Source organism: Epinephelus fuscoguttatus, linkage group LG12, assembly GCF_011397635.1.
Source record: "Epinephelus fuscoguttatus linkage group LG12, E.fuscoguttatus.final_Chr_v1".
Classification (NCBI taxonomy): Eukaryota; Metazoa; Chordata; class Actinopteri; order Perciformes; family Serranidae; genus Epinephelus; species Epinephelus fuscoguttatus.
Genome location: NC_064763.1, coordinates 616840 through 630732, shown reverse-complemented (window position 1 = coordinate 630732; position 13893 = coordinate 616840). Strand labels below are relative to the sequence as shown.

The following is a 13893-nucleotide window of genomic DNA, read 5'->3' as shown; positions in this document are numbered from 1 at the left end:
CTGGTTCAGTGTGCCTTCAATTTTGAATAAATCCCCAACAGTGTCACCAGCAAAACACCCCCACACCATCACACCTCCTCCTCCATGCTTCACAGTGGGAACCAGGCATGTGGAATCCATCCGTTCACCTTTTATGCGTCTCACAAAGACACGGCGGTTGGAACCAAAGATCTCAAATTTGGACTCATCAGACATAAGCACAGATTTCCACCGGTCTAATGTCCATTCCTTGTGTTTCTTGGCCCAAACAAATCTCTTCTGCTTGTTGCCTCTCCTTAGCAGTGGTTTCCTAGCAGCTATTTGACCATGAAGGCCTGATTCGCGCAGTCTCCCTTTAACAGTTGTTCTAGAGATGGGTCTGCTGCTAGAACTCTGTGTGGCATTCATCTGGTCTCTGATCTGAGCTGCTGTTAACTTGCGATTTCTGAGGCTGGTGACTCGGATGAACTTATCCTCAGAAGCAGAGGTGACTCTTGGTCTTCCTTTCCTGGGTCGGTCCTCATGTGTGCCAGTTTGGTTGTAGCGCTTGATGGTTTTTGTGACTCCACTTGGGGACACATTTAAAGTTTTTGCAATTTTCCGGACTGACTGACCTTCATTTCTTAAAGTAATGATGGGCACTCGTTTTTCTTTAGTTAGCTGATTGGTTCTTGCCATAATATGAATTTTAACAGTTGTCCAATAGGGCTGTCGGCTGTGTATTAAGGTTACTTCTGCACAACACAACTGATGGTCCCAACCCCATTGATAAAGCAAGAAATTCCACTAATTAACCCTGATAAGGCACACCTGTGAAGTGGAAACCATTTCAGGTGACTACCTCTTGAAGCTCATGGAGAGAATGCCAAGAGTGTGCAAAGCAGTAATCAGAGCAAAGGGTGGCTATTTTGAAGAAACTAGAATATAAAACATGTTTTCAGTTATTTCACCTTTTTGTTAAGTACATAACTCCACATGTGTTCATTCATAGTTTTGATGCCTTCAGTGAGAATCTACAATGTAAATAGTCATGAAAATAAAGAAAACGCATTGAATGAGAAGGTGTGTCCAAACTTTTGGCCTGTACTGTATATATCTATATATATCTATATATATATATATATATGTATATATATATATGTGTGTGTGTGTGTGTATATATATCTATATATATATATATATATATATATATATATATCAGCGCCAATGTTATTTTCGTTTTGTTTTGTTTTTGCTTTGTTTTCATTTTGTTTTGCTTGTTTATTTTGTTCTACATAGTCATTTCACTTGTTTTTGTATATTTTATTTGTTGTGTTATTTGTAATTTGTTTATGTCTTTTTATGTACAGCCCATTGAGGCATTTTTTGTGATTTTGGGCTATAATAAATTTTGACTTGACTTAACTTGACCCTCTTTGCTACATTACCGTAAGGCTGAAGGGTGAATATGGCACTGGGGACATGGGCCAGTAGATGGGATAGGCTTACTGAGAGTGACATTTAAGATAGAAATGACATCAAGTGTGGCACTGCTGTACCCTTTGGCAAGCAACCACATGAAGAAAATGTCAGCATGATCTGACATAGCCCAGAAATGCAGTGGACGTGGACAGTGGATGAGATATATGTGAAATACACAATAAATGTTATTCAATTTTTTTTAGCATTGGGAGCATGAAGCTAAACCCTTATGCTACATTTTAAATACTATCTATCCAACTGAGCTATTCTGCCATGTCTATACTAAGGATGAGTGGAGGTGTCTTACTGTACCATCAGTGCTCAATAAAATAGATTTCATATCATATGACAGCAAAACACAAAACAGGGAAAATATGAATGGCAGGTGTTGGTGTGAGTAGCTGCATCACCCTGTAAACTCTCACTGTCAGCAAGCCTCAAAATCCAATTATCTTAGTCATACATGGGACAATGACCTTTGAATCAACATTCAAATGGTCAATTTTAGTACAACGTGTGGAACCACAGGAGGTGTAATTTTTTCTTTTGCTGAAAGCTTATTTTGAACTCTATTATATTGTATAAGAGATCTGTCTTGTGTCCTGCCTAAGTCATCAGAACTACAACTTCCAAGGAGAATGGAGATCAGATAGGGAGGTCCGGCATCAAGGACATGGAAGCCATTTAAAGGTGATGTTTCAGTGAACGCATCAGATGCTGCCAATCTATCTTTCCTCGACTTTATCTTCTGCCCTCATTTTACATCCCTATCTCATTCTCTGCCTCTCCAGCTCTCTTTTGGCTTTCCTTTGCTTTCGTCCTCTTTCTCATTTTGCATCTCCCCCAAACTCTCCTTCCTTCCAACATCCCCCGCTTTTTGACATACTGACGAGGCAGCAGAGAGAAAGCAATGTAATAAAAGGTAGAACTAATGAAAAGTTGAGGGAGGTCAATGTACTCACATACCTTTGTTGGACAAAGGGAAGAGAGGTCATTTATTCCAAGGGGGCGTGCTGTTTGACTTTTTTGACTTGGGTGGTCAAAAGTTCAAAAGGTCACAACAAAGGACACCAGGTCATGGCCTCTGGGCTGAGACTCTGTGCATCCTGGGGTCAGAGGTCAGTGCAGGAATGCTGGGAAAACTGGAGGTTGGGAGAAGGGTCAGAGGTGTGGTCTCCATCCCCCATTTGAATGAACATGTTACTGTGTGATACCTGAGACTAGTGGTCAAAGTTTCCCTACAGCAGCAGCAGGTATAGGCTGAAGGTGTAACTGTGATTTAATATAATTACACACAGTGGAAGGCATATAATGGAAACTGATGAATCATATTACATTCAAACTGTCAAAAGAAGAATAACAATGATTATTCAGACTTTTTAAAAGTAAGTTGCTGCACTGTGTACAATTTATGCAAGTAATATAAGATCCTGTGACAGAGTCCTGCACACTATGATGTTTTATAAGACTAAGGGATATTCAAAAATTCAAATAAATACATATAGAATAGATAGAGCTCATCTCTCTTTTTTTTCTTTTTTTTGTTAAAGATATTTTTTGGGGCATTTTTAGCCTTTAATGAATAGGACAGACAAGTGTGAAAGGGGGAGAGAGAGAGAGAGAGAGAGGGAGTGACATGCAGCAAAGGGCCACAGGCTGGAGTCGAACCCGGGCCACTGCAGCAACAGCCTTGTACATGGGGCGCATGCTCTACCACTAAGCCACTGACGTCCCAAGAGCTCATCTCTAATGACAGATGAGCTGAGCTTACAGCTACTTTAAAATTACTAGGTGTGACATTGCCATCTACAGGAGCAACACAAAACAGTCAGTGTAATGTCAGCTTTGCCATACACTGTGCTGTCAAACACTGCAGTTTAAGAATTTCAAACAAGAACCAACTAACCCATTGTATCCTTCAACAACCGAGGTACTCAAATCATGAAACCCATTCTGGACCCTGATCTGGATTCCGCTCCTCCTCCTCCATAAGCTCCAGTCCAGTCCACCTGATCATGAAGGAGCAGAAGCATGCACAGAAGACCCGGCTGCTGATGGAGCTTCACCTACACCATCACCACCACTGCCTGATATCAGACCAAAAATAAAGAGAAATGATGGAAGCACCAGGTCATACAGGCCCAGTGTTGGTATTCAGACCATGGTCAGAACAGGACATCATCGAAGCTATGGCCCATGTGTCAAGGACCATGTACCAAGTATTAACTGGGTGTGGAGGTGGCCAAAGTAGAGGCTGAGGCAGAGGACAAAGCAGAGGCGGTAGAGTATGTGGCAGAGGTGCTCATAGTGGTCAACAGAAGCCCTGTGATCTGTATGTTTGCCACAACTGGGGACGGATAGGACACTGGCGCAACTGTCCAAATAACAAGAAAGAAGAGAAAAATGCACTTCCGTGTTAGACTGGGAGTGGGAGACAGCGGGACGGACCCCAGTGATGGACACAACCTATACAGACACAATATTAGGTGAGTTAACAAACCTGAACAACATACATATGCAATGTATAATGATGAAAATGAATGATTCAAAAATTGCCAGAGTTAACCTTACTTATAGTAGATAATGATGTTGTATTTTTAGTTGATTGTGGCTCAGCTGTTTCTGGCTTGAATGAAAACCAGCTGACCAAACCACCTAAATTGAGTAGATGGTACTGCAGAGCATTAGGGATTTTTGCCAATCATTGAATCATTGATCATCATTAACTTTATGGTACATGACTCAATATGGAGACTTGGAATAGTGTTAACATCCACTAACTCGCTATAACAGATGAGATGAAAGTCAACTTGTCGCTGTTAAATACAGTCCACGCTCACTCCTACTGTATGTGCATTAGAATGGTCTCTTGTCCTTACAGCAGCTGGGGCTGTGACTGTTAAGTTGCTAAAAATAGAACGCGCGCGCATGTGTGTATACACACACACACACACACACACACACACACAAGTATCCTGCTACATACAGGCAGACTCATTACACTGCACAGCACATATATCTGCAGGACTAGATTAACGTTTTGAGGAGGCATGGTATAAAGGAAAGCAGTAGTAGCAACATCTTTTGTGGACAAAGGAGGTTGTTGGGATCCCGCCGTTTAGCAAAAGGAGTTATGTATATAAAGCATTATAAGCATCGACTGCTTTAGTTCAGAGAACAGTTAAGCTCGTTCCTAACACGCAAATGTTACATATCATGATGAAAGAGGAAATAGCTGTTGACACGACCAAGTTATCATCTACTCATGAGTATGATGTTCATCTGACGTAAGGTGTGATACCTCTGGTTATTCACCGAAAGTGTGATTTTCGGCCATTCATGAAGCAACATCCATTAAAAAGTGAAGTGCTCAAAGGCATTAAGTCAGTTTTCTTTTTTCTTTAATCACTGCAGCAGGCTGTGGTCATAGTTCCTTGTGGTGACTCTCCTGTACGCACACCCATTTTTCCAGTAAAGAAGATTCATGATGCCGGTCAGCCAACAGGGTGGCGTTTTGTCCAAGATTTACAGGCAATTAATGCCGCCGTCCATACACCTGCGCTACTGGTTTCGAATCCACACAAAATTTTGTCATTGATTCCACCCAAAGTTGTCAGAATTCTTGTGCACAAAAATTCCCAGTACTGCTTCGCGTTTTCTTAAAAAGAGAAAAAAAATTATTTCACCCATTTATCTATGGATTTCTGCTAAAGTTCAGCAATTTGTAATGCAATTTATCAGAGAAAACCTGGGAAACCTACCTTTGCCAGATGGGAGTGCACTTCTGCAATATGTTGATAATTTAATGGTAACAAAAGAGACCTGTAAAGCACATACATTAGTGCTATTGCAACACTTGCGAATTTTGGTCACAAAGCTAGTTTAAGCAAATTGCAAGGGGTTCAAAAACAGACACTGGGTAAATCTCTCTCTCCCAAACACATTACTGCCATCCAACTATTCCAATACCTATCACCAAGAAACAGATGAGGAGTTGCTTAGATATCATACCATAGACAATAGATTCCAAATTACTCAAAAAAAGAGGTAGCCCTCTCTGCCATAATTATTGGTAAAAACCTGTACACATGACAGACTGACCTGGACTGACGAAGCTGAAAAGGTCTTCACTGACTTCACTGAAAAGGATCTCTGCAGTCCACTCCCACTCTTGGACTGCCAAAACCTGACCTACGTTTTACTCAGCTTGTTGACCAAGAGGACATTTACATGACATCTGTGTTGACACAAAGGGTAAACAAAGGCCTATTTCTTATTTCGCAAGTAAGTTTGATCCTGTTGTGGCTGGATTCCCTCAGTGTGTTCGAGCTGTAACTGCAACATAAAAGGCTGTGTAGGGCCTGCTAGACATAATTTTGCTCCCTGCTTCCATGTCTGTAGTCAACTGTGATACACGAACAGATCTGCCCCCATTTCTATAGGAAATGCTGTTGCTGATGCAGCTGCTGTTAGGGAAATTCTCCTCTCTGAAGAAGTGATGGACTTTGTGTGAGGAATCAAATCTCTTTAATGTATGCAGCATGGAGAGCAGACTCAAGTGTTCTCTGACAACCTTCAGGATGTACAGACTTTCATACCAAACTGAAGCTCTGACCCTAGGTTGCACCCACCAACTGTGCTTGTAAAGGAGAGCGCTCCCCATAAAACAGGTTTATCAATACAGAAAAGTTCCCTCTACAAAATGTAAGGTCATGACCTCAAGATGTGGAGAATTGCCCCCAATGAAGATCCTGGATAATTCCCACACTGCTGAAGGTGCTGCTGTCTCGGGTTTAAAATTCACCCCAGGTTGCCCGTTGCTGAACACACCTACTGAAATTGATCCTTAAGCTGATGTTTCTGTTCTCCAATCTACTCCACAGGAACATGCTCTCTGGTCAAAATGTGGTGCTACATTTAATGAGTCAGTGTGGGACTGTCCCTGATGAAAAACCATGTTTGCCACATTCTCTTGGAGTCATCACGTGGCCAAACGGGGGGGATTTACACTGCTTTTACACTGTTATTAACCATGGATGGATTTCACTGAACTAATTCCATGCGAAGGAAATAAATACTGTCCTGTTTTGTTGACATGTTCAGTAAGTGGGTTGAAGTTTTCCTTCCGCTAAACAAGATGCCAGTGCAATGGCTAAAGCTCCATTAACTAAAATCATTCCTAGGTGGGGCATTCCAACTGTGATCAGCAGTAATAATGGACCACTATTTGTAAGTCAAGCCTTGTCAGAGGTTTTTACATTATGTGGGTTTTGACATATGTCATCATTGCTCATACCACTCACAGAATGCTGGTGCTGTAAGAAGATGGTATCATCAAAGTAAAACTAGCTTAATGTTGTGATCAAACTTGTCTCTCTTGGGTAAAAGTGCTCCCATTAGTGCTTTTCCACATACGCATGGAGGTAAGAAAGAAACAAACATGGTCTTAGCCCATTTGAAATTCTGTTCTGGAGATCCCCCCAAACTGGAATAGGTACAGTTAGGCATTCTCTTCCAACTACAACATTATGTGATGATGAGATGTTAAGATATTGTGCCAACCTGTCTGCTACTCTGTCAGCATTGCATTCACAGGTGAAAAGTGCCTTGCCGTTTGCAGCCACATCAGTACTTCATAACCTAAAGCCAGGAGACTGGGTACTCATTAAGGACCACAGAAGGTGTCGCTGGGAGCTGAGGTGATATCACGGTCTGTTCCAGGTGCTGTTTTCCTCTGATACAGCTGTAAAGGTTGCAAGAAAGGTTACTTGGGTCCACACCAGCAATTGAAAACTCATCCCAGAACCATATGAGGAAACAGGACCCTCAACTCACCTGCTAAATAGGTTGGGTGATGCCCAGAGCAAATTAATTATGTTATTTAAATAAGCAAACAAACCATTTTTCTCTGCTTGGTAAAAATCTTGGTAAGACTGAGGGTCTACAGCTAGCTGGTCTGTAAGGCTAAAATAGGACCAGTGGTGTCTTGAGCTAGATGCTAGTATCATCATGTTAACATGTTTACAGTTAAAATGCCAATATGCACCATCTTATTTTAGCATGTTAGCATACTAACATTTGCTTTTTAGCACTAACCCCAAAGAACAGCTGATGCTGATGGGAATGTCATCAGTTCTGCAGGTATTTGGTCATAAACCACAGTGCTGGACACATTGAAATGTTGACCTGAGGATGATGACAGATGAAAAGTCAGAGGATCATATAAGTTATTAGAGTTCATGGACATATATATCCTACATGTTTGTACCAAATAGCAATCCATCCAATGCTTGTAGAGACATTTCATTCAAAACTACAAATATCACTCATGATGGCGCGAGAGAAGTCAGAGGATCACCATGTCATCAGGATTCATCCTCGTTGAGAGACCACAGGTTGGACAGTATATCAAATCCACCCAGTAGTTGCAGAGATATTTGGTCTGGACAAAAGTGGTCAAGAATCCCTTTCTGCCATGTGCAGTTCAGGGCAGTGCTAAAAGTGGGCAAAGGCTATGTGTAACCCCACCCATGTTAAGCATCACCGTTCCCATTTGACTCACTCAATGGCTCAACCTGAAAGTTGACATCAATTCTATATGAAGTATTAAATTATGAACACTACAACCTTGGAAGCATATTACTACAGTAATATAAATAAAATCATAATCTGTGATAAATCATTGTCTATATATAAAGAAATAGTCTCACTTATAGTCTCATTTTTCCACATTTCAACTATTGCAATATTGTTTGGGCTGCTACATATCCTTCATATCCTACCAAACTATTTGGAATCCAAATGAGATTTTTAGAATGATTTCTCATTCTAATAGACAAGATTGCTCTGTGCTTTTGTTTAAAAGATATCTATTGCTGCCTATGGATGAGGTAAATGTTTCTCAAACATGCTTGTTTGTGTTTCGATACATAAATTGAAGACAAGATCTCTCAGATATATGTCATATTTTTTTTTCTTATTTTCGAACATTCACTCGCATACAACAACAAAAAATAACATAAAAAATTGGAATTCATTGAATATGTCTCTAAAATATTCCTCTTCAGCTTTTAGAGACATATACGACAAAAAATAACATAAAAAATTGGAATTCATTGAATATGTCTCTAAAATATTCCTCTTCAGCTTTTAGGTCACACTTTACCAAATTTTGTATTTCATCTTGAATCTTTTGGCTTTTTGGTTATTAATATTTTCTTTCTCTAGTTTTTTCTTTGTGTGTTAGTTATCTTTTCTTTTTCATTGTGTTTTAATTACTGTCGGTTTTCTGGTTAGTAGCCTATATTTATTTCTTTGTGTTACGTGTTCCTTGTTTATTTGTTTGTTTCTTATTTTTTGTTGTTTTGTTAAGTAATGTCACTTTTTTCTGTTATTTGAATAGGGGAGGACTTTGAATAAGCTGTTTAGGCTTCTTTCCTCCCCGGCACTGAAATTACTTCTTCTGCATATATCTTTTTTTTTTTTTTTTTGTTATTGTTGTGCAAATAAATCAAAACTAAAACGTACCTCAGCTGTGGGATATAGCCAGACAGATGAGTCAAGCAAGGGCCCACGGAGCATGCTGGAGGTTTTACCAGGGCTGAAGAGGCAGTCACAGTGGGTGAGAGGAGAGCCAAGGCCTGCAGAGCCTGTTGGAGGCTCCACATTCAGGAGTGTATGGACTTATGCACTCCCTCTTGTTCTCCAAGGTGCTCTGCGGGTCTTGGCTCTCCTCTTGCCAGACCCCTCTGACCCAGGCTTTGCTCTGCTCCTCTGCCAGAGAACCAGAAGGAGGGTGGCAGGTTTGTGTCCATGGCCCGTTGTTGGCTTTCCTCCAGTGTCAACAAACCCCTGGATGTGGAGGTGTGGACTTTTGTCTGTTTTTTTCTGGGATTTCATAGGGTGGGACTTGGTGAGAAAAGTAGCAGGGTGCATAATAGTGTGTTAATTTGTCAAATTCAGTGATCCACAGTGCTACTGTTGGCATATTCCTCAGAGACAGACCATACTGCACCCCATGGTCACTCTGCCTCACTCTCATCTATGAGACTACTTAGCTAGGAGGGGAGAAGACAGCAGCTCTGGAGACTGATCTTCAGTTAGTGGCTCTAGCAACTGTAATTCAGTCAGCACAAAATGGCAAAAGTAGTCTCACAGGCTGGGAGTAAGACGGAGAGGAAAAGTGGGGTAGCAGCCAGCTAGCTAACTAACAGCTAATGCAATCAGAATTGCTAACACAGTGACTCAGTGTTTGTCCCCACCCATGTTAAGCACAGCCCCGAATTGCACACTGCAGTGAGGGGTTTGAGGTGGACTGACTTGGCCAAGCAACCAACTGGCACTGCCACTCACAAAACCACACTAGAACATCACATTCATTTTTGTCTAAACTACTAGGAATGCTGGTAGAATGCATGGCAAAGCTACTGTCAAAGTAGCTCTGTTTTCTGATCTGTTGTAAGATAATATTTTTACTTCCATTTTGAATATTTACCATTTTGAATATTTCTTTGTTACAATTCTTTCACAAAAGACAAACTGCACATTTCTAAAGAGAAAGATCATTTTTATTGAACATGTTTGCCGCTAAAAGTGCAGTTTTTATTTGATGAATGTAACCCTATTATTAAACTAAAGATAAAACAATATTCTACACTACATATTCTGAGGGGTCAGGGTTTGGATTCCATATATACTTTCTAACCCTACACTTTGTATTCTACCATTCCATTATTTTAAAAAAGGCAGCCATGTGAAAGTTGTAATAACTAGTAAGACTATAAATCAATCAGGGCATGAAACAGTGGAGGAGGAAAAAAGATAAGAACATTTACCAGAAGATACTCTCAAAACATCCTAAACCCCCCTTATCCCATGAAACGGCAAGAAAATACGTTTTCAGGGAGGCTCTAACCTATCTTTAATGCGTAAACAGTCATAATGATAATACATGACAACAGAAAATATACAATTGATATGTCCAAACCACTGAAAAATAATAAAAACAACTCATATTTACATAAGTTTATAATACAGAACGAAGGTTACAATATTGTAACCCTAGTTCAATTAACACAGGCGACGCCCTCTACTAAACTCTTTGGGTAATACTACTCCGATCACAGGCCCGCGTTCGCACACCGAGGAAAGCACAAACTTAGCCGGCCAATCAGGATGTGCCTATCTGAATACATGTGGACACATCAATATATAGGGAGGTAAATTCACACATTTACATTCTGCACACTGAGCAGCGTAAGAGCGAAAGAGCCCCTAGGTAGAGGGTGCAGCCTGTGCTAATAGAACTAGGGTTACAATATCATAACATTTGTTCTATCTCACACAGGCCTACCACCTACCGCTCTCCCCAAGCAGGTCCTTCCCCACCCCGTCAGGGACACATTCTCTGAACACTGTGACATAGGAGTCTTTGTCCGTGCAGTGTTCCCTGCAACAGGTGTTTTGGGGACCCTTAGTATCTCAGGGTGAACCAGGGGAATGGTATCCAAGCATTGTTTGTGCTTCCTGTGCACTCGACACACAGTAGAGTGTGGCAATTGGAGCTGGGGTCTCAACGTCATCAATCTCGAATTCCTGCTCACCCCTCAAGTGTCTGCTGGTGTCTACACTTGGGCAGGCCAGACAGGCCTAGCAGGCTGGTGGCCACTGAACATCGCTCTGTGCTTAGACTGTACCGAGGCACTGATGAGGTTCTTGGAGCAGTAACTCCATCCATGGAGGGGGATGCCTAGTGTGCTACTCACTGCTGCTAAAGAGAAAAAGGATGTCAGATGTGGGAATCTGACTTCTTATACACTGTGAGGTCCATGTGTATTTTTTGGTAGGCAGATCCTGATTGGCCAGTTACATTTATGCTTTCCTAAGTGTGGGAATGCATGCTCATGGTCAGAGGAGTATTACCCAAAGAGTCCAGTAGAGGGGGGCACCTGGGTGAGACAGAACACTACAAACCCCTTTTTCCTCCACTTCTGAGGTCACTCGCACAAACCAACTGGATCAGTACACACATCACTAAATTTAGCTGGTAATAATTTTGAGTGAGAGGAAGTCTTGACTCCACATTAAAAGTGATATGATGTTGTTTTAAAATTATAATTCAAACAACTATTTTGAAAACAGAGAAACACAAATTCCTGTTTCACATGGTCATGGGATTCAGTTCAGGAGGATATATCATCTGAGTCATGTTTTTGAGACATTTGTTCACTGGGGAGCTGACCTCTTAAGAGTTGACAACATAGACACAGGCAAGCCATATTTCCCTTGTGAGGATTTCTGAACTTTTGCGTAAAAGTTTAGAGCAACAATAAGAAAATGACCCCTTACAGAAGCTTTAAAGGTAACTGGTGAACTATTTTGGAGAAAAAGAGCTAATACTGGCTTATGCAGTACTATGGAAAAATTCATACACAGTTATATTAAATACATACATATGTGACATATAACTTGCATGTAAGCAAGTGAATAATGTGATATTTTAAAAACTGATTTAACAATAAAACGTAATAAAAGTTAAATAGAGGAAACTTTCACTGTCAATACTGTAGACAAGATTTGGTATTTATGCTGGCATAACATCTAGGGTAAGATGACTAATAGATCAGCTTTACTGCTAGGCTCCTTTTTCTTCTGACAAGAAAACAATATTCAGTCAGTAAAGCTCTGAAGTCAAACTAACATCCAAGAATTGCCAGCTGTAGCAGTGTGTTTTGTTCAGCAGCTGCGGCCTCCGTGAGATTATCTGACATAACCATTTTGAGGATACATAGAAAACTCCTCTGTACTGCTGAGCCCATTGTTGAGTTCTGAAAAAGATGACAAAGAATTATTATGATTAAAACAATGTCTTGACAATGCTATAACACTCGTTCATGAACACATTGAACATATGTTGATATACTTGATTTGATTGGAACGACTGGCATTTAACTATATCATCAGATCTTTGTTTTATTGACCACATGTAAATAGGTGCACTATTTACACTTCACTTAAAGTGTCCATGTAAGCATAAAAGCCACCATATTTCCAGTTTTGGCACCCTTAAATCTGCCACGCATGGCCTTGTTAGATCTGGGTGTGAAAGTCACTGGGTCTGCAGCAACACGTGCCTATTTGTGAGATGTATTTCTGGTAACTGCAAACAGTATCCAAGTGCCAGGTAAGACTGCATTGTGGAAGTTTATCAGAACACACTGGAGGGAACGAATGTTGTATATTATGTATAGTATTTATTTAAATTGGGCAGCTGTGGCTCAGGAGTTACAGCAGGTCGTCCACTTGTTGGAAGATCTGTGGTTTGATCACCAGCCCCTCCGGTCTGAATGTCTGAGGGTGCTTTCACACCTTACCTGTTCAATTTGGTTAAATTGAACTCAAGTCCATTTGCGTGGTTAGTACAATTCGTTTGGGCTGGTGTGAAAGCTGTCAGCTCAACCCTGGTGCAGACTTAACAACCGAACCAAGACTGCTAAAAAAGGTAGGTCTTTTCTGCTTCCAAACAGACTGGTGGTGTTCATTTGTGATGTGAAAGAAAACAGACCAACCACAGGATTTTTTTGATAGCAGATATCTGATTTTAGCAACAGCAAAACCAATAAAAAATATATCTACTAATCGTGACATCTGTCCACATCCTCATAACTGATCACTTTCTATTTATGCTAATGCATACATATAAACATGTCAGCATTAATATATGAACATATGCAAGTCACTGAGGGTATTTTCCCTGATTAAAAAGCTGTTCAAACTGCCACCATTGTATCTGCCTCCGTGTACTTTGCCTGTTCATTAAGTCCATTAAAAAGTGCATGACAGTGATCCTATAGTATTAAGCCCTGAATCATTACTGTACAAGATGCCTTCTTTTCATCCTGTCTCCATGTTAATCTTTATTCAAAACATGCCATTGATTTGCAGTCTAATAATTGCCTTCTAATAATGCTTACAATCAGTTATTTCTCTATGAGCTCTTTGCGAAATCAAACAACATAAATAAAAACACATTAGAAGCATTAAAGTGCTGCTGCAAAAACTTCTGTCAGTCACCAGAATTTAATTTTCCAAAATGGGTCCTGATGATGCACTGATGGTGCACTGATGATGCAGGATGACAAACACCAAAACTGTCCAATCAGAGAGTTTCCTCTCGGTCACTAAAACTTCATGTTTACTCTTCTTGGTTTGTTTGCAAAAAGTCATAGTGAACAGGAACCCAACCAAAACTAAACAACAATGATACAACAATGTATCATTTTTCTTCCCGCTGGAGCGACCAACTGAACCCAACTACAGGTGTGAAAGCATCCTAAGTATCCTTAGGTAAGATCCTGAAGCCCAGATTACTTATGATGGCTGTGCCATCCTTGTGTGAATGTCCAACTGAGTTGCGAGTCGCACCTCAGATGGTAGCCTCGCCCACCAGTGTAT

At 40.6% G+C, this 13893-nt stretch overlaps 1 protein-coding gene across 3 annotated transcripts in view; it reads right to left on the bottom strand.

The window, feature by feature from the left end:
- Nucleotides 1–10027: 10027 nt before the first annotated feature.
- Nucleotides 10028–13893, bottom strand: part of gdpd5a (glycerophosphodiester phosphodiesterase domain containing 5a) — a 169796-nt gene continuing 165930 nt past the window's right edge. For all 3 annotated transcript variants that reach the window (XM_049591536.1, XM_049591535.1, XM_049591537.1), the window contains one exon: nt 10028–12266. In XM_049591536.1, the coding sequence (XP_049447493.1) occupies nt 12199–12266 (68 nt within the window). In that variant the 3' untranslated portion in view covers nt 10028–12198. The remainder of the gene's footprint in view (nt 12267–13893) is intronic.